General features: G+C 45.1%; 1 protein-coding gene across 2 annotated transcripts in view; it reads right to left on the reverse strand.

Annotated features, from left to right (window-relative positions):
* Window positions 1-6,564: 6,564 nt before the first annotated feature.
* LOC141174548 (uncharacterized) overlaps window positions 6,565-20,630 on the reverse strand; it is a 28,627-nt gene continuing 14,561 nt past the window's right edge. For both annotated transcript variants that reach the window (XM_073659485.1, XM_073659484.1), the window contains exons 2-3: window positions 15,921-16,030; window positions 6,565-9,189 (exon numbers count right to left, since the gene is read on the reverse strand). In XM_073659485.1, coding sequence (XP_073515586.1) covers window positions 8,621-9,189; window positions 15,921-15,981 — 630 coding nt within the window. In that variant the 5' untranslated portion in view covers window positions 15,982-16,030 and the 3' untranslated portion in view covers window positions 6,565-8,620. The remainder of the gene's footprint in view (window positions 9,190-15,920; window positions 16,031-20,630) is intronic.

The raw sequence follows: 20,630 nt of genomic DNA on the forward strand, positions 1-20,630 counted from the left end.
TCAGTGTACAGGTAATACAGTGACATTATACACAGGAGCTCTGTATATAGTGTACAGGTAATACAGTGATCATCAGTGACATTATACACAGGAGCTCTGTATATAGTGTCAGTGTACAGGTAATACAGGGATCACCAGTGACATTATACACAGGAGATCTGTATATAGTGTCAGTGTACAGGTAATACAGTGATCACCAGTGAAATTATACACAGGAGCTCTGTATATAGTGTCAGTGTACAGGTAATACAGTGATCACCAGTGACATTATACACAGGAGCTCTGTATATAGTGTCAGTGTACAGGTAATACAGTGATCACCAGTGACATTATACACAGTGTACATGTAATAGACTGACTCACCGGTGACGTCTCTAGGTGAAGTCCTTCATCTTCGCTTTTCTCCTTCATCCAGCACAGACCGCCATCACGTCTTCCAGCCAGGACTCGTCTCTGCATAAAATAACACAGTTATCTAGAGCACATTCCCCAACTTCTACATTACGCAGCTGAATACAGACGTGCATCCACCATCAATATATGGTTAGTTATTAGGCAACCTACCATTCCAAATATAAATTGTAATCCACCACTGTGCCCCCATTAACTGTAAATAGGCACTTAATATATAATTTAATTAGAACCTCTACTCTTTCCGCCAATTTGTTACCAGTCACACTCCTGCATCCGCAACGCCCCCTACTCTATACTTCCTGCTCCCCGCATTCAATATTTACATGCACCCCCTGCCCCAATTCATTATATCATGTCCGTGCTCTCCCCACCCCATCATCATTTATCATTTACTCTCCCCCACCCCACATTCGTTATGTGCAGCTCATTATCCCCCTACTCCCAATTCCCCCATGTGCAGCTCTCATCCCCCTCCATGTGCCCCTCTCTCACCCCCTCCCCCCCACATGTGCCCCTCTCTCACCCCCTCCCCCCCACATGTGCCCCTCTCTCACCCCCTCCCCCCCACATGTGCCCCTCTCTCATCCCCCTCCCCCACATGTGCCCCTCTCTCATCCCCCTCCCCCACATGTGCCCCTCTCTCATCCCCCTCCCCCACATGTGCCCCTCTCTCATCCCCCTCCCCCACATGTGCCCCTCTCTCATCCCCCTCCCCCACATGTGCATCTCCCATCTCCCCCCCCACACATGTGCATCTCCCATCTCCCCCCCCACACATGTGCATCTCCCATCTCCCCCCCACACATGTGCATCTCCCATCTCCCCCACACATGTGCATCTCCCATCTCCCCCCCCCACACACATGTGCATCTCCCATCCCCCCCCCCACATGTGCATCTCCCATCTCCCCCCCACACACACACATGTGCATCTCCCATCTCCCCCCCCACACACACACATGTGCATCTCCCATCTCCCCCCCCACACACATGTGCATCTCCCATCTCCCCCCCACACACACACATGTGCATCTCCCATCTCCCCCCCACACACACACATGTGCATCTCCCATCTCCCCCCCCACACACACACATGTGCATCTCCCATCTCCCCCCCCCACACACACATACATACACACACACACACACATGTGCATCTCCCATCTCCCCCCCCCACACACATGTGCATCTCCCATCTCCCCCCCACACACACACATGTGCATCTCCCATCTCCCCCCCACACACACACATGTGCATCTCCCATCTCCCCCCCACACACACACATACACACACACACACACACACGTGCTTCTCCCATCTCTCCACTCCTAGTTAATTGTATTTTAAAAAAAATAAAACTTGTTATACTTACCCCCACGCGATCCCTGCAGAATCCTGGCGCTCGTCCAAATCGCTGACAGCAGGTTCTCCTGACTTCCGGCCATGTGACGGCGCCGTCACATGACCGGAAGTCAGGGGAATCATGAAGGCGCTGCTGCAACAGCGCAGCTCAGCGCTGAAATGTCCCGGACCCGGCGCATAGCATGGGGCCGGGGGCCCCATGAGGAGAGAGACGCACAAGAGGGGGGCCCCTACCGGCCGGGCCCCATACTGGAGTCAGGGCAGTCATGCCCTGATGGCGGCCCTGCTGGAGGGGCCCCCTCTCCCTCGGGGCCCCCGTTCAATGAACCGGCTGCACGGGCGGTAGTTCCGCCCCTGGACCCGGTGAAGGTTCAGGCTGTGCAGGAATGGCCTAGGCCTATTGGTTTGAAATCGATACAGAGATTTTTGGCTTTCGCCAATTATTACAGAAAATTCATTAAGAATTTTTCTATAATTGTTAAGCCGCGGACCGATCTCACCAGGAAAGGTGCGAATACTGTCCAGTGGACTACTAAGGCCATTGAAGCTTTTGTGTATCTCAAGGAGAGGTTCAGTTCTGCCCCTATCCTTATGCAGCCTGATGAGACCAAGCCTTTTTTGGTCGAGGTTGATGCTTCTTCGGTGGGGGTCGGTGCGGTTTTTTCTCAGGAGAACAAGGATGGAGTACATCCCTGTGCTTTTTTTTCGAAAAAATTTTCAGAAACCGACCTTAATTACGATGTTGGTAATCGGGAATTGCTGGCGATTAAACTCGCGTTTGAACATTGGCGGCATTTCTTGGAAGGTGCTAAATTTCCGGTTCAGGTTTTCACTGATCATAAAAATTAGATTTATCTGGATGCTGCCAAGCGCTTGAATGCCCGTCAGGCTAGGTGGGCACTTTTTTTTTCTCAGTTTAATTTTTCTGTTACTTACATCCCTGGTACCAAGAATGTTAAAGCCGATGCTTTATCTCGCAGTTTTTCTCCCATGGTTGGTACCGAGGAGGAGGAGAGCATTTTACAGGAAGGAGTTGTGGTAGCAGCATTGGACTCCGTTTTGGAAGATGGGATTCTGAAAGCCCAGGAGGATGCCCCATCTAACACTCCCCATGGGAGGTTGTTTGTGCCTAGAACCTTTAGGAAAGATTTGTTTGTGGAATATCATGAGTCTCGGTTGGCAGGTCATCCAGGAATTTCTGAGACTAAGAGACTTATAAGTCGCAGTTTTTGGTGGCCTGGGTGGCAGAAGGAAGTCATCAAGTGGGTGCGTCAATGTATGGTGTGTGCTAGGTCAAAGGCTTCGCATACCCCTGCTGCGGGGTTGCTTTGCCCTCTGGAGGTCCCTAGTGCGCCTTGGACGCATCTGGCAATGGATTTTATTACTGACCTTCCTGTGACCGAGGGTTTCACTGTCATCTGGGTGGTCGTGGACCGTTTTAGCAAACTACCCTGCGCTAAGACACTCGCTAAGGCGTTTCTTAAGGAAATTGTCAGACTCCATGGCGTTCCCACCGACATTGTTTCTGATAGGGGACCTCAGTTTGTGGCTCGCTTTTGGCGTGCTTTTTGTGACAGGCTGGGAGTCCATTTGTCATTTACATCTGGGTATCATCCTGAGTCTAATTGACAGACAGAAAGAAAGAACCAGGATGTTGAACTGTTTTTGCGTTGTTTTGTGGCAGACAATCAAGAGGTGTGGTCTGAGTTTCTGCCTCTCGCGGAATTTGCTCTTAACAATCATACATCCTCTTCTGCTAGGTGTTCTCCTTTTTTTTGTTGTACTGGGAGACATCCGTCGTTTGGTTCGTTCTCGTGCCGGAGGAGAATTTTTCCGGTGATTTGGAGAGAGTTTGGACTGACGTACGTTGTAACCTTCAAGAGGCTAACAAAAAGTCCAAGATGTATTTTAACAGGAAGCGTAAAGACGTTTTGTTTACGGTGGGTGACATGGTTTGGTTGTCTTCAAAGAATCTGCGGTTGAGGATTCCCTCTAAAAAATTGGGTCCGAAGTTTGTGGGGCCATTTAATGTGCTTCAGGTGGTTAATCAGTCTGCTGTTAGGTTGGAGGTCCCCACCTCCTGGAAGATTAATCCTGTGTTTCATGTTTCCTTGTTGAAAAAGGCTGATGTATCGGATAGGGATGCTACTGTCACAGTTCCTCCGGTGGTGGAAGACGGCGAATATGAAATTTCTCGTATCCTGAATTCCAGAAGACATAGAGGGAGATTGCAGTATCTCGTCGATTGGAAAGGTTTCGGTCCCGAGGATAACTCCTGGGTAGGGGCGGATGATGTCTCTGCCCCAAGACTTGTCAGAGCGTTCCACAGGAGGTTTCCTGATAGGCCTGGGCCTGGAGGATCCGGAGGATCCTCATAGAAGAGGGGGTACTGTTAGAACTCTCCTATTAGTTTTTTTCTATTTTGGTCACATGACCTGCTGCCTATTTATTCCAGCTCCGCCCTTCTGGCTTTGCTGGACTTCAGTGTTATTTGACTCTCTATCTAGCCAGGTGCTTTTGTACCTATCTCTCTGGTTCCTTTGGTCCTTTGGACCTCTAAATACTTTTTGTCAGTTTGTCTTTTTGCTCCGCTACAACATCTGCTAGGAGGTGTCCAATTTTGTCCCAGTCCTTAGTTCTTGTAGGGACCCCTCCCTTTATTCTATAGGTCTGCGTTCAGACTAGCTGAGGACGAAGGCGGGTCTGTTCACAAGGAACAGGTCGCCCGCTGCAACGTAGGGAATCAGCTTAGTCTTATTGTAGGGACAGATTCCCTTTCTTTCCTTAGTTCTTGTAGCAGATCATAACAGGTACTGGCTGGCACGGCTGGTATGAAGACAGGTTGGTATTGGCAGACACGGCTGGTATGCAGACAGGAGGGGACTGAAAGGCACAGCTGGCATGCAGACAGGTGGGCACTGGCAGGCACGGTTGGTATGCAGACAGGCGGGTACTGGCAGGTAGGAACGCAGGCAGAATAGGGACCAGTACAGACTGGGACACAGGAATGGAGCCGCAGGTGCTGTGGACAGCAGAGCAGAGCGAAACCGCAGATGCGGTGAACAAGCAGAGCAGAACCGCCGAAGCGGTGAGCAAGCAGAGCAGGACAGAACCGCAGGTGCGGTAAACAAGCGGAACAGAGTGGAACCGCCGAAGCGGTGAACAAGCAGAGCAGAACAGAACAGAACCGCAGGTGCGGTAAACAAGAGTAGCAGCGCGGAACCGCCGGAGCGGTGAACAAGCAGAGCAGAACAGAGTAGAAGGTGAAAGCAGACAGGACAGGGCTCTGTTCACATGGAACAGACTGGAAAATACAGGAAGATGGTTAGAACACAGGAGGAAGATACGGAGGCAGGGAAAGGGGAAAAGCAGAACCAGATACACACAAGGTACTTACAATGAAGTAGCGAGTGGACACAAAACTCACAAACAGAAGTACAGAGACAACGAGTTGGAGTTAGGTGCAAGTTCAGACACTGCAGGAAAAGGGAAGGCACGGACATAGAGAGAAACAAGTAACGGATTAGGACACTGTTCAGATAGGAACAAGGTACAAGAACGAGTCTGGGAACTCAGCCCACAGGGTGGCGGAAACAGACTAGGAGTCACAGGTACAGATAACGGGCCTGGGTATACAGACCCCAGGGTGGCGGAAACAGACTATGAGTCTAAGGTACAGGTATTAGGCCTGGGTAATCAGCCCCCAGGGTGGTGGAAATAGACAAAATACAGGACAGGACCTGGCACCTCAGTTGCAAGGCACAACTGAAGGAAAGTGTTGCTCAGGCACCTCCTACTGGGTGGAGGGGGTTTAAGTATCCGGTGACTCACAGCAATAGGCTGGGGAAGCATTAGGACTGTGCACACTGTAGCTTTAAGAATCAGAAAGCAACAGCGCCGACGCCCTAAGCCAGCAGACAAGAGACATACAAACAGCAGGTACTGGAGCAAAAGTGTGCAGCCTGGCCTGAAAGGTAAGATTGCGGTCTTGCATGGTGGGAGATGGTAAGCCATGCAAGCACGCCGTCAGGGATGTTACAGCCGTGATTTTTGATAAATCATAGCTGTCATCAAACCAAACTACCAATACCCCGATTGGTACCGCACCAGGCAATCGGGAAGAGACGAGCAAAACGCCAGAAATTGGTGCATGTAATCTGATGCACGAATTCTGTGGGCTGGTATTTTTAGGCTGGGAAGGGCCCAATAACCAGGGACCTTACCAACCTGATAATATGAGCCTTCGGCTGTCTGCTTTACCTTTGCTGGTTATCAAAAGTAGGACCCCATGTAGTTTTTTCAAATTTTTTATCTATTTATTAGGATAAACAAGGCTAAAAACACCTGCGTAAACGCACTAACAACGCATGTGCTTTTTTTTAACTGCGGATTTACCACATCTAATGCAAGTCTATTGTCAGTTGTAAAATTGGAGTAATACTCTGACAACATTGTTCCCAGCAGTGACCTGGGAGTTAGAGATGCATCCAGTGTCTTCCCCAGGCTGTTCCCATTCCATTTGAGCGCTGTTTCCATCCATTTCAGAGATTTTCCTGCCCTCCTTGTTAGGGTCTTAAGGAAAAATGCTTGAGTTTCCCATTGACTTCCATTATACTCGGTACTCGAGTGGTGCCAATCCGAGCATCCGACCTGCTCGATTCAAGTACCGAGTACTCAAGCATTTTAGTGCTCGCTCATCACTAATAATGAAGCATCAAATAACATGAACTCTTCATTTTTTTTTACTGCACAGTAATAAAAACACACAAAAAATGTAGAAATGATGGTGGTTTTATTAGGGTGTTTTGGTTTGTTTTATTTCCAGCTAAATTAACAAAAAAATACAATAAAAATAAATGCAATAGTAACAAACTTCAACTCATTCCAGACAAAACAAGACTCCAAAGAGAGACATTGGTGGAAACATTAAAAAAAAGTTATAGATTTCAATATGGGGCAACACAATTTTTTTTTATATATACAGTGGGTACGGAAAGTATTCAGACCCCTTTAAATTGTTCACTCTTTGTTTCATTGCAGCCATTTGGTAAATTCTGAAAAGTTCATTTTTTTTCTCATTAAAGTACACTCTACACCCCATCTTGAATGAAAAAAAACAGAAATGTAGAAATTTTTGCAAATTTATTAAAAAAGAAAAACTGAAATATCACATGGTATTCACATATCACATAAGTATTCAGACCCTTTGCTCAGACACTCATATTTAAGTCACATGCTGTCCATTTCCTTGTGATCCTCCTTGAGATGGTTCTACTCGTTCATTGGAGTCCAGCTGTGTTTAATTGAACTGATAGGACTTGATTTGTAAAGGCACACACCTGTCTATATAAGACCTCACAGCTCACAGTGCATGTCAGACCAAATGAAAATCATGAGCTCAAAAGGAACTGCCCAAGGAGCTCAGAGACAGAATTGTGGCAAGGAACAGATCTGGCCAAGGTTACAAAAGAATTTATGCATTACTCAAAGGTTACTAAGAGCACAGTGGCCTCCATAATCCTTAAATGGAAGAAGTTTGGGACCACCAGAAGTCTTCCTAGACCTGGCCGTCCAGCCAAACTGAGCAATCGTGGGAGAAGAGCCTAGGTGAGAGAGGTAAAGAAGGACCCCAAGATCACTGTGGCTGAGCTCCAGAGATGCAGTAGGAAGATGGGAGAAAGTTCCACAAAGTCAACTATCACTGCAGCCCTCCACCAGTCGGGCCTTTATGGCAGAGTGGCCCGACGGAAGCCTCTCCTCAGTGCAAGACATATGAAAGCTTGCATTGAGTTTGCTCAAAAAACACATGAAGGACTCCCAGACTATGAGAAATGATAATTCTAAGCGGTATGTGTGGAGAAAACCAGGTACTGCTCTTCACCTGCCCATTACAATCCCAAAAGTGAAACGTGGTGGCAGCATCATGCTATGGGGGTGTTTTTCAGCTGCAGGGACAGGACGACTGGTTGCAATTGAAAGAAACATGAATGCGGCCAAGTACAGAGATATCCTGGATGAAAACCTCTTCCAGAGTGCTCTGGACCTCAGACTTGGCCGAAGGTTCACCTTCCAACAAGACAATGACACTAAGCACACAGCTAAAATAACAAAGGAGTGGCTTCAGAACAACTCTGTGACCATTCTTGACTGGCCCAGCCAGAGCCCTGACCTAAACCCAATTGAGCATCTCTGGGGAGTCTTGAAAATGGCTGTCCATCAACGTTCACCATCCAACCTGACGGAACTGGAGAGGATCTGCAAGGAAGAAGGGCAGAGGATCCCCAAATCCAGGTGTGAAAAACTTGTTGCATCATTCACAAGAAGACTCATGGCTGTACTAGCTCAAAAGGGGGCTTCTACTCAATACTGAGCAAAGGGTCTGAATACTTATGACCATGTGATATTTGAGTTTTTCTACATTTCTGGGTTTTTTTTCAGTTAAGATGGGGTGCAGAGTGTACATTAATGAGAAAAAATGAACTTTCTAGAATTTACCAAATGTCTGCAATGAAACAAAGAGTGAAAAATTTAAAGGGGTCTGAATACTTTCCATACCCACTGTAAAACTTGTTTTAAAATTCTATTTCTAATTCGTATTAACATATTTCATACTTATTGTTACTACACAGTAAACATCGGAAAACAAAATCCGAAGAAAGAATGGCAGAATTTACTTTTTTTCCCATTCTCACTAGAAAGAGTTAGTAAAAGTCAATTAATATTTACTAAACAAAACATTGTAGACATGACTATGGCTTCTCTCTAATGTGAATTCTTTGATTTTGAAGAAAAGCTGATTTAGGAGCAAAAAAATTCGCACATTCTGAACAGGAGAATAGCTTCTCTCATATGTGAATTCTTTCGTGAACAATAAGATTTGATTTCTGAGCAAAACATTTCCCACATTCTGAACATGAAAATGGCTTATCTCCTGTGTGAATTCTCTCATATGTAATAAGATCTAGTTTCTGAACAAAACATTTCCCACATTCTGGACAGGAAAATGGCTTCTCTCCTGTGTGAAATCTCTCATGTGTAATAAGATTTGATTTATTAGCAAAATATTTCCCACATTCTGAACATGAAAAAGGCTTATCTCCTGTGTGAAATCTCTTATGTGTAATAAGATCTAGTTTCTGAACAAAACATTTCCCACATTTTGAACAGGAAAAAGGCTTCTTCCCTGTGTGAATTCTCTCGTGTGTAATTAGATTTGATTTCTGAGCAAAACATTTCCCACATTCTGAACATGAATATGGCTTCTCTCCTGTGTGAATTTTCTCACGTGTAATAAGATGTAATTTATCTGTTATACATTTCTCACTTTCTGAATGTGAAAACGGTTTCTCTCTTGCGGGACTTCTTTGTTCCTCTACACTTCCTTTGTGACTTTCCTTTTGCTTAACATTCTTTGCTGTAATAGAAGATAGTACTTTTTTAATATAATCATCTGATTTAAAATTGGAAGATATCACATCCTTCTGAGCTGCTTGTACCATCATCAGCCATAAATAAAACTTATGAGTTTTGAATAATATTTACCATCAACAATATATTTATGTAAATAGAAAAAAATCCATATGAATTGCAAGGTATGTAGCAAACGTTCTATTATTAACTGACTAAAGTGTCATTTACTTGGGGAGATGGTTGGAAAACAATCAATTGTACTAATGTTCATTCCTCATCATTGCTCAGTATAAACATCCAATCAATAATAGACAATAAAGCATTTGTAATTTGACATTGATCGCATGTTTTATACGAGCAGCCCTTCCTCCTGGAATAAGAGGATGTTTTAATAATAAAAAAAATGCATAAGAGGAAGGTAACAAAGCATTGCTACAATCACAATGAATCTATATAAGCCCAAATCAACTTCTAATAACCAATTAGGGACAATATCTGCAATTGTTAAATGACCCTTAAAGGTGCTGTCCACTACTATGATAATGATTACCTATACTTAGGCTGTCAATAATCATAGTAGAGGACAACATGGCAATTTTCTGTTTTTTTGTTTATTCCTTCCTTTCTTCAAAGAGCCATAACTTTTATTTTTTCCAGATCCGCAGCCGTACAAAGGTTTGTTTTTTTGCAAGATGAGTCATAGTTTTGAATGACACCATTTCTTTTCCATTTAATGGACTGGAAAATGGAGAAAAAAATTGTGAAAACTGCACAAAAAAAACACAATTCCGCAATCACGGCGTTCATTGTTTGGTATAAATGACCGGGCAGAATGATTCTCCAGGTCAGTATGATTATGGTGATACCAATTTTTTTGGAATAAAAGTGACCAATAAAAATTTGTAAATCTGTAAAAAAAAAAACCATTTGCTGGCTTTGCAATATTCTACTTCCTGTTATAAGTTGCTGGGACAATGAGACAATTACCTTTGTACAAGATTTTAGTGAATCTCCACCTAGTTCACTAATCATCTGGAGCAGCGATGGATATCATATAAAACACTAACCAAGATTAACACCCTTCCTCCCCCGTGAGCTTGGTTACGTGTTATTGATGATCTATCATCTTGGACTCTTCCTCCCGGTCCCTGGCGACATTCTTAGCGCTGATTATCCATCCTTAAATCATCCCCTTATTTAGGTTCCTAGCTCCATATTCTGTGCTGTGTAAAGTAACCTGATGGGAGTCTAATCGCACTCAGTCTTAAAATTGGGCAAATACTTTCCCCTCATGAATAATGACAGCAGATGATGAAGATATCGACCTCGTTCACATACTGTATTTTTTAAACTATATGTCAGAAAATATCAAAAATCCATGAAATCCCTCTCTCACCAAACCCCTCGCCCCCCCCTCCCCTATCCCATTTGCTGTAAGGATGGGAAATAGCCATGTAAAAAGCTTCTTCTATGTAAAATGAAACCTACAAAAGACAAAAGACAAAAATATATCTCATACCCTACCATCATTATATATAAATGTAAAGCAAAGTTGCATAATAAATATAGGGTACTTAGTGAACTATTTTTGATCAAAAAAAGTATACAAGCCGTCCCACCAGCGGCAAGGTGACCCTAAATTGGGACGGTACCTATACTGCCTATATTAAAAACCTTACTGTATATCAAAGTTGAAGTAATGCATATAAAAGGGTAGACAAATAGGACCGGGTCCCAACTCCAGACCACCCAGGCCCGTGGTAAGCTACATATATACCAGTCAGCTCAACAAAGGGGATGCCACACCCTTAAATTGCACAGAATGCAAACAAGACAAAAAACCAGGCAATGTGAACTGAGGTCTAAGATGGTAGACATGCAAGAAATAGGAGCATGTTCACACTAGCAAAAAAGAAACAAAACCTACAAAAGACAAAAATATATCTCATACCCTACCATCATTATATATAAATGTAAAGCAAAGTTGCATAATAAATATAGGGTACTTAGTGAACTATTTTTGATCAAAAAAAGTATACAAGCCGTCCCACCAGCGGCAAGGTGACCCTAAATTGGGACGGTACCTATACTGCCTATATTAAAAACCTTACTGTATATCAAAGTTGAAGTAATGCATATAAAAGGGTAGACAAATAGGACCGGGTCCCAACTCCAGACCACCCAGGCCCGTGGTAAGCTACATATATACCAGTCAGCTCAACAAAGGGGATGCCACACCCTTAAATTGCACAGAATGCAAACAAGACAAAAAACCAGGCAATGTGAACTGAGGTCTAAGATGGTAGACATGCAAGAAATAGGAGCATGTTCACACTAGCAAAAAAGAAACAAAACCTACAAAAGACAAAAGACAAAAATATATCTCATACCCTACCATCATTATATATAAATGTAAAGCAAAGTTGCATAATAAATATAGGGTACTTAGTGAACTATTTTTGATCAAAAAAAGTATACAAGCCGTCCCACCAGCGGCAAGGTGACCCTAAATTGGGACGGTACCTATACTGCCTATATTAAAAACCTTACTGTATATCAAAGTTGAAGTAATGCATATAAAAGGGTAGACAAATAGGACCGGGTCCCAACTCCAGACCACCCAGGCCCGTGGTAAGCTACATATATACCAGTCAGCTCAACAAAGGGGATGCCACACCCTTAAATTGCACAGAATGCAAACAAGACAAAAACCAGGCAATGTGAACTGAGGTCTAAGATGGTAGACATGCAAGAAATAGGAGCATGTTCACACTAGCAAAAAAGAAACAAAACCTACAAAAGACAAAAGACAAAAATATATCTCATACCCTACCATCCTTATATATAAATGTAAAGCAAAGTTGCATAATAAATATAGGGTACTTAGTGAACTATTTTTGATCAAAAAAAGTATACAAGCCGTCCCACCAGCGGCAAGGTGACCCTAAATTGGGACGGTACCTATACTGCCTATATTAAAAACCTTACTGTATATCAAAGTTGAAGTAATGCATATAAAAGGGTATGAGATATATTTTTGTCTTTTGTCTTTTGTAGGTTTTGTTTCTTTTTTGCTAGTGTGAACATGCTCCTATTTCTTGCATGTCTACCATCTTAGACCTCAGTTCACATTGCCTGGTTTTTTGTCTTGTTTGCATTCTGTGCAATTTAAGGGTGTGGCATCCCCTTTGTTGAGCTGACTGGTATATATGTAGCTTACTACGGGCCTGGGTGGTCTGGAGTTGGGACCCGGTCCTATTTGTCTACCCTTTTATATGCATTACTTCAACTTTGATATACAGTAAGGTTTTTAATATAGGCAGTATAGGTACCGTCCCAATTTAGGGTCACCTTGCCGCTGGTGGGACGGCTTGTATACTTTTTTTGATCAAAAATAGTTCACTAAGTACCCTATATTTATTATGCAACTTTGCTTTACATTTATATTTAATGATGGTAGGGTATGAGATATATTTTTGTCTTTTGTCTTTTGTAGGTTTTGTTTCTTTTTTGCTAGTGTGAACATGCTCCTATTTCTTGCATGTCTACCATCTTAGACCTCAGTTCACATTGCCTGGTTTTTTGTCTTGTTTGCATTCTGTGCAATTTAAGGGTGTGGCATCCCCTTTGTTGAGCTGACTGGTATATATGTAGCTTACCACAGGCCTGGGTGGTCTGGAGTTGGGACCCGGTCCTATTTGTCTACCCTTTTATATGCATTACTTCAACTTTGATATACAGTAAGGTTTTTAATATAGGCAGTATAGGTACCGTCCCAATTTAGGGTCACCTTGCCGCTGGTGGGACGGCTTGTATACTTTTTTTGATCAAAAATAGTTCACTAAGTACCCTATATTTATTATGCAACTTTGCTTTACATTTATATTTAATGATGGTAGGGTATGAGATATATTTTTGTCTTTTGTCTTTTGTAGGTTTTGTTTCTTTTTTGCTAGTGTGAACATGCTCCTATTTCTTGCATGTCTACCATCTTAGACCTCAGTTCACATTGCCTGGTTTTTTGTCTTGTTTGCATTCTGTGCAATTTAAGGGTGTGGCATCCCCTTTGTTAAGCTGACTGGTATATATGTAGCTTACCACGGGCCTGGGTGGTCTGGAGTTGGGACCCGGTCCTATTTGTCTACCCTTTTATATGCATTACTTCAACTTTGATATACAGTAAGGTTTTTAATATAGGCAGTATAGGTACCGTCCCAATTTAGGGTCACCTTGCCGCTGGTGGGACGGCTTGTATACTTTTTTTGATCAAAAATAGTTCACTAAGTACCCTATATTTATTATGCAACTTTGCTTTACATTTATATATAATGATGGTAGGGTATGAGATATATTTTTGTCTTTTGTCTTTTGTAGGTTTTGTTTCTTTTTTGCTAGTGTGAACATGCTCCTATTTCTTGCATGTCTACCATCTTAGACCTCAGTTCACATTGCCTGGTTTTCTATGTAAAATGGCAGTGTACACAAGAAGTCAAGACAAAGTTAATTATCCAGGTTAATTACCATGCAAAAGAAAGCCCATGGTAGCACAAAGGTGAGGAAGATGCATATTGTGCTTAGTAATAAAGACATGTGTGACGAATTGACACCGTTTAGCATATGGGCCAGGGACTGAATGAAAATGTGTATTTGATTAGAGATAAAGAGAACAAAAACTGAAAGAGATAGGAAACATCTCATTAAGCGTCAAAGGGAATCTATCACACTCATGGACATTCACATTTGCATATTTCTTTCATCCCTAGACATCTGCCAGACACTGAGGCATCAAAGGAAAATATAGCATATGGTAATTTCTATAATTCCGATTGTGATGGAACATATATTTTTAGCGGCAGGGCTAATTGGGGAACAGTATGCATGTTTTTTCAAATCTGTGAGCCCTGCCGGTGAGCTGTAACTCAATAGAGAAAAGGTAACTGACAGCAGCCATGTCATGTTTGATATCTAAAGAAAGATAAAATCCCAATAAAAAAACATGCCATCACTTGCTAACTTCTGTGATCAACCAGCAAGGAGTTATCGCAGAAATTCTGGATTTAATAAAATCATGAAAGGCTGAGACCAGCCCACAACTCAGTCCACAGGGGGAGTGTGTGGATGGGGCCCAATTTAGCATAAAAGATCAAGCCGGATGATGATCTGGGTTCGTGCTGAGAGATACATATTTTCGTGTAAGCAGGGACCAAATTCCGTAACGGTCAATCAGAGTGCTCTCCCTCGGCTAAACTTAATCGTTTCTACAATCGGTATAGCAAGTTCTTCTGTTAATCCTTTTTATTTTCTGTAACTGTATATGCTGTATTGTTTTTTCTCCTTTGTAAAATCTTTTGTATATTTTTATAAACACTGCCTCCTTTTGGATTAAATATAAAATTTAATAGTTCTGTTTCTTTTGCTCTGTAATCGTGCCTCCCCCAAAGCCACACGCTACCTATAATGCATCCAATCGGCCTATATTGTATTTTAAAAGGTTAAAAAGAAGCTGATTGGTGGTGGCAGCTAATAATCTTTCTTGGGTTATCAAGAAGTTGGCAGTAATCGTACGGGGGTATATACACATATTCCATGCGCTGGAATTCAGAGGTGTGTATGCCGTACGCTCACTGTTAGCTTACCGATAACTAATAAGTGAGAACAACCTGCGGCCCCCTCGGTTGATAGTAGGCCAATCGTGTAATTGTCCGGACCATAGGGGGCAGCAGAGAGCTGTTGGCTCCAGAGATTACAGTGTGTGGTCTCTGTGATTACTCTGGATCGTGTGAATCCCTGACACTATAAGACACACTTTTTTCCCCAACAGTTGGGAGGAAAATGGGGTGCGTCTTATAGTCCGAATGTAGCTTACATGGATCACTGTGGGGGGAGGCAGCGGTGAAGTGGGGTTACAGGAGGCAGGAACAGGGCTGCCCTTCTGGTGGTCTCCAGCAAAATGGCGCCGATTGTGGCGCATGAGCAGATCGAGAGCTCAGCTTGTCATTAGCTGAGATGCCAGTTTGCGCATGCGCTGCCACCGTGCCATTTTGCTGGAGACCACCGGAGTTTAATTGGAGCATTTGCCGCCCCCCGTTCCATTTTACTGGAAAACACCGGGTCATGAATGTGCGCAAGCGCTGCCCACAGCAAGGGTGGCGCTAGCGCAAAATTTAAAAATGGTGCCTCATACAAATGCGGAGGGGCTACGGCAGAGCCTAAGACCCTGCCCACCCACAGTCCAGGCACTGCAGCTGTTGCAAAACTACAACTCTCATCATGCTTGGACAGGTTGGGATGATGGGAGCTGTAGTTTGGCAACAGACGCAGAGCCACACATGTTGTGCAAAACTGCTGTCCCAATATAAGTGTTGCACAACCTGTGACCATCAGCAGCAGACCACCCCCATAACAATGCATCAGGAGATCCCCTCCATAACAGTGTCAGCAGACATGTTCTTAAATATTTTACCACATTTTTTGCTTCAAATTTTTTTTTACTATTTTCTTCCTCTAAAATCTGTATCTTACATCCATGTTATACATGCACAGCGGCGTTGTCACAAATAGCGCTGTCACATTATCACCAGATATCATCTGTATTTCATTTAAATGGGGGAATCAACATTTGAAAAACAGAAAAAACACAAGAATAAAACCTTCAGCCCAAAATTGTCTGGTGAATGAGGAGATTGTTAGTCTTCTCTGCGTTATTTAATGGTGATTCCTAACCGAGGCAGTTACCTGTGGGAATGTCCCCTTTACTCCGCTCATCACCCCGCACATCCATTTCTCCTTCATCCATTTTGGCTGCAGCGTTAGTATTCCGCAGATCTTTTCTCCGGATTTCAGAGCTGTGAAAGAAATATTGTAAAAGTCACAGATGGAAGGAAAAGTCAACTTTCCATGTCTTGTCGGGATCTCTGCTTTATTTTTTATCTTTAGACCTCACCGGGTGGCTGCAAAAACAACATCAAAAAGGGGCACACTAGACATTACACTATATACATAAGGGTTATACATACAGTACAGACCAAAAGTTTGGACACACCTTCTCATTTAAAGATTTTTCTGTATTTTCATGACTATGAAAATTGTACATTCACACTGAAGGCATCAAAACTATGAATTAACACATGTGGAATTATATACTTAACAAAAAAGTGTAAAACAACTGAAAATATGTCTTATATTCTAGGTTCTTCAAAGTAGCCACCTTTTGCTTTGATGACTGCTTTGCACACTCTTGGCATTCTCTTGATGAGCTTCAAGAGGTAGTCACCGGAAATGGTCTTCCAACAATCTTGAAGGAGTTCCCAGAGATGCTTAGCACTTGTTGGCCCTTTTGCCTTCACTCTGCGGTCCAGCTCACCCCAAACCATCTCGATTGGGTTCAGGTCTGGTGACTGTGGAGGCCAGGTCATCTGGCGTAGCACCCCATCACTCTCGTTCTTGGTCAAATAGCCCTTACACAGTCTGGAGGTGTGTTTGGGGTCATTGTCCTGTTGAAAAATAAATGATGGTCCAACTAAACGCAAACCGGATGGAATAGCATGCCGCTGGAAGATGCTGTGGTAGCCATGCTGGTTCAGTATGCCTTCAATTTTTAATAAATCCCAACAGTGTCACCAGCAAAGCACCCCCACACCATCACACCTCCTCCTCCATGCTTCACGGTGGGAACCAGGCATGTAGAGTCCATCCGTTCACCTTTTCTGTGTCGCACAAAGACACGGTGGTTGGAACCAAAGATCTTAAATTTGGACTCATCAGACCAAAGCACAGATTTCCACTGGTCTAATGTCCATTCCTTGTGTTCTTTAGCCCAAACAAGTCTCTTCTGCTTGTTGCCTATCCTTAGCAGTGGTTTCCTAGCAGCTATTTTACCATGAAGGCCTGCTGCACAAAGTCTCCTCTTAACAGTTGTTGTAGAGATGTGTCTGCTGCTAGAACTCTGTGTGGCATTGACCTGGTCTCTAATCTGAGCTGCTGTTAATCTGCGATTTCTGAGGCTGGTGACTCGGATAAACTTATTCTCAGAAGCAGAGGTGACTCTTGGTCTTCCTTTCCTGGGGCGGTCCTCATGTGAGCCAGTTTCTTTGTAGCGCTTGATCGTTTTTGCAACTGCACTTGGTGACACTTTCAAAGTTTGCCCAATTTTTTGCACTGACTGACCTTCATTTCTTAAAGTAATGATGGCCGCTCGATTTTCTTTACTTAGCTGCTTTTTTTTGCCATAATACAAATTCTAACAGTCTATTCAGTAGGACTATCAGCTGTGTTTCCACCAGACTTCTGCACAACACAACTGATGGTCCCAACCCCATTTATAAGGCAAGAAATCCCACTTATTAAACCTGACAGGGCACACCTGTGAAGTGAAAACCATTTCCGGTGACTACCTCTTGAAACTCATCAAGAGAATGCCAAGAGTGTGCAAAGCAGTCATCAAAGCAAAAGGTGGCTACTTTGAAGAACCTAGAATATAAGACATATTTTCAGTTGTTTCACACTTTTTTGTTAAGTATATAATTCCACTATGTTAATTCATAGTTTTGATGCCTTCAGTGTGAATGTACAATTTTCATAGTCATGAAAATACAGAAAAATCTTTAAATGAGAAGGTGTGTCCAAACTTTTGGTCTGTATAGTATATATATTTCTCTGCTGTATCTGTGTATCATGAATCATGGTATACAGGGTCGGACTGGGCTGGCGGGATACCGGGAATTTTCCCGGTGGGCCCCGCCCCCTGCTGCAGAGGAGAGGGGGAGAAGAGAGCAAAAAAAAAATCCTGTGGTTTTAAGGGGCACGGGCCCTTTAAAAGCGCAGGCACAGTGTATGCGGGGACACGCGCACGCGGCGTTCATTACCTGAACCACCGCGGCGCACGTCCCTGTGAAGCAGCTGAAGCTGCGCGTCTCCCTTCGCCGGCCGGCTTATGACGTCATAGTCATGCGCCTGCTGTGAAGGAGGCGCGCAACTCAGGAGAAGGAGGACGGCGCACGGGATCGCAGGAAGGTAAGAGGTGTATGTGTGTGTGTGTGTGTGTGTGTGTATGTAATGGTCTGGGCCCCTGGCTGGACACACAAGGGGGGAATCCCAGCTGGACAGTGGACAGACACACAAGGTGGGGAAGCCCAGCTGGACAGACACACAAGGGGGGAAGCCCAGCTGGACAGACACACAAGGGGGGAAGCCCAGCTGGACAGACACACAAGGGGGGAAGCCCAGCTGGACAGACACACAAGGGGGGAAGCCCAGCTGGACAGACACACAAGGGGGGAAGCCCAGCTGGACAGACACACAAGGAGGGAAGCCCAGCTGGACAGACACACAAGGGGGGAAGCCCAGCTGGACAGACACACAAGGGGGGAAGCTCAGCTGGACAGACACACAAGCGGGGAAGCCCAGCTGGACAGACACACAAGGGGGGAAGCCCAGCTGGACGGACACACAAGGGGGGAAGCCCAGCTGGACGGACACACAAGGGGGGAAGCCCAGCTGGACGGACACACAAGGGGGGAAGCCCAGCTGGACGGACACACAAGGGGGGAAGCCCAGCTGGACGGACACACAAGGGGGGAAGCCCAGCTGGACGGACACACAAGGGGGGAAGCCCAGCTGGACGCACACACAAGGGGGGAAGCCCAGCTGGACGGACACACAAGGGGGGAAGCCCAGCTGGACGGACACACAAGGGGGGAAGCCCAGCTGGATGGACACACAAGGGGGGAAACCCAGCTGGACACACAAGGGGGAACCCCGGATGGACACACAAAGGGGAACCCCGTATGGACACACAAGGGGGGAACCCTGTCTGGACACACAAGGGGGAACCCTGCCTGGACACATAAGGGGGGAACCCTGGCTGGACACATAAGGGGGGAACCCTGGCTGGACACATAAGGGGGAATCCTGGCTGGACACACAAGGGGGGACCCTGGCTGGACACACAAGGGGGGACCCTGGTTGGACACACAAGGGGGGACCCTGGCTGGACCCAGGCAAAGGGGGGGTGGGCAGGATGGATATATGGGGGGGGCAGGCTGGACTCATGGAGGCCAGGATGATATATGGGGGGCAGGCTGGACATATGGAGGTCAGGATGGATATATGGGGGGGCATGCTGGACACATGGGAGGCCAGGACGGATATATGGGGGGGCAGGCTGGACACATGGGAGGCCAGGATGGATACATGGGGGGGGCAGGCTGGACTCATGGAGGCCAGGATGGATATATGGGAGGGGGCAATATGGACACATGGAGGCCAGGATGGATCTATGGGGGGGCAGGCTGAACACATGGAGGCCAGGATGGATCTATGGGGGGGGCAGGCTGAACACATGGAGGCCAGGATGGATATATGGGGGGGACAGGCTGGACACATGGGGGGCTAGGATGGATATGTGGATGGGCAGGCTTGATACACGTGGGCTAACATAAATATATGGAGGGGCACGCTGGATATATGGGGGGTGTCAGGATGGATATATGAGGAGGCAGGCTGGACACATGGAGGCCAGGATGGATATGTAGGGGGAGCAGGCTGGACACATGGATATATGGGTGGGGCAGGCTGGACACATGGAGTCCAGGATGGATATATGGGGGGCAGGATGGATATATGGGGAGGTGTCAGGATGGATATATGCAGGGGGGGCAGGATGGATATATAGAGGGTAGGCTGGACACATGGAGTCCAGGATGGATATATGGGGAGGCAGGCTGGAAACATGGAGGCAAGGATGGATATGTGGGGGGCAGGCTGGCCACATGGGGGGCTAGGATGGGTATATGGGAGGGGGCAGGCTCGATACACGTGTGCTAGGATAAATATATGGAGGGGTCAAACTGGACAAATGGGGGCCAGAAGGGATATATGCAGGGGGGTGTCAGGATGGATACATGGAGTCCAGGATGGATATATGGAGGGGCAGGCTGGAAACATGGAGGCAAGGATGGATATGTGGGGGGGGGGGGGGCAGTCTGGCCACATGGGGACTAGGATGGATATATGGAGGGGGGAGGGCAGGCTCGATACATGTGGGCTAGGATAAATATATGGAGAGGCCACCCTGGACATATGGGGGCCAGAAGGGACATATGGGGGTGCCTGGCTGGACAAGGGACTTAATTACTGTTTGGGGGCCAGATTGAGGAACATACTTTATTAGTTTATGGTGGCCAGTGGGGAACATTGTTACTTTAGATTCCAATTATTATTATTACATTATTACTTCAGTAATATAATTTACTTTTTAGGAAACTGTTTTCCATGGGATGGGACAAAAGAGGAGTCCTGTTACTGTGCTGGGTGGCACTATGTTGCTTTTTTTCTTCAACTGGTGTAGTGTAGAAGTCGGGGGGGGAGTGGGAATATTCTCTAGAAGAGATCAGTTATTGATAACTGTGTGTTATTTTCTGCATAGTCGATTCCTGGCTGGAAGAA

Source organism: Phyllobates terribilis, unplaced genomic scaffold (genome assembly GCF_046119375.1).
Source record: "Phyllobates terribilis strain yellow unplaced genomic scaffold, ASM4611937v1 Scaffold_13__5_contigs__length_258822181, whole genome shotgun sequence".
NCBI lineage: Eukaryota > Metazoa > Chordata > Amphibia > Anura > Dendrobatidae > Phyllobates > Phyllobates terribilis.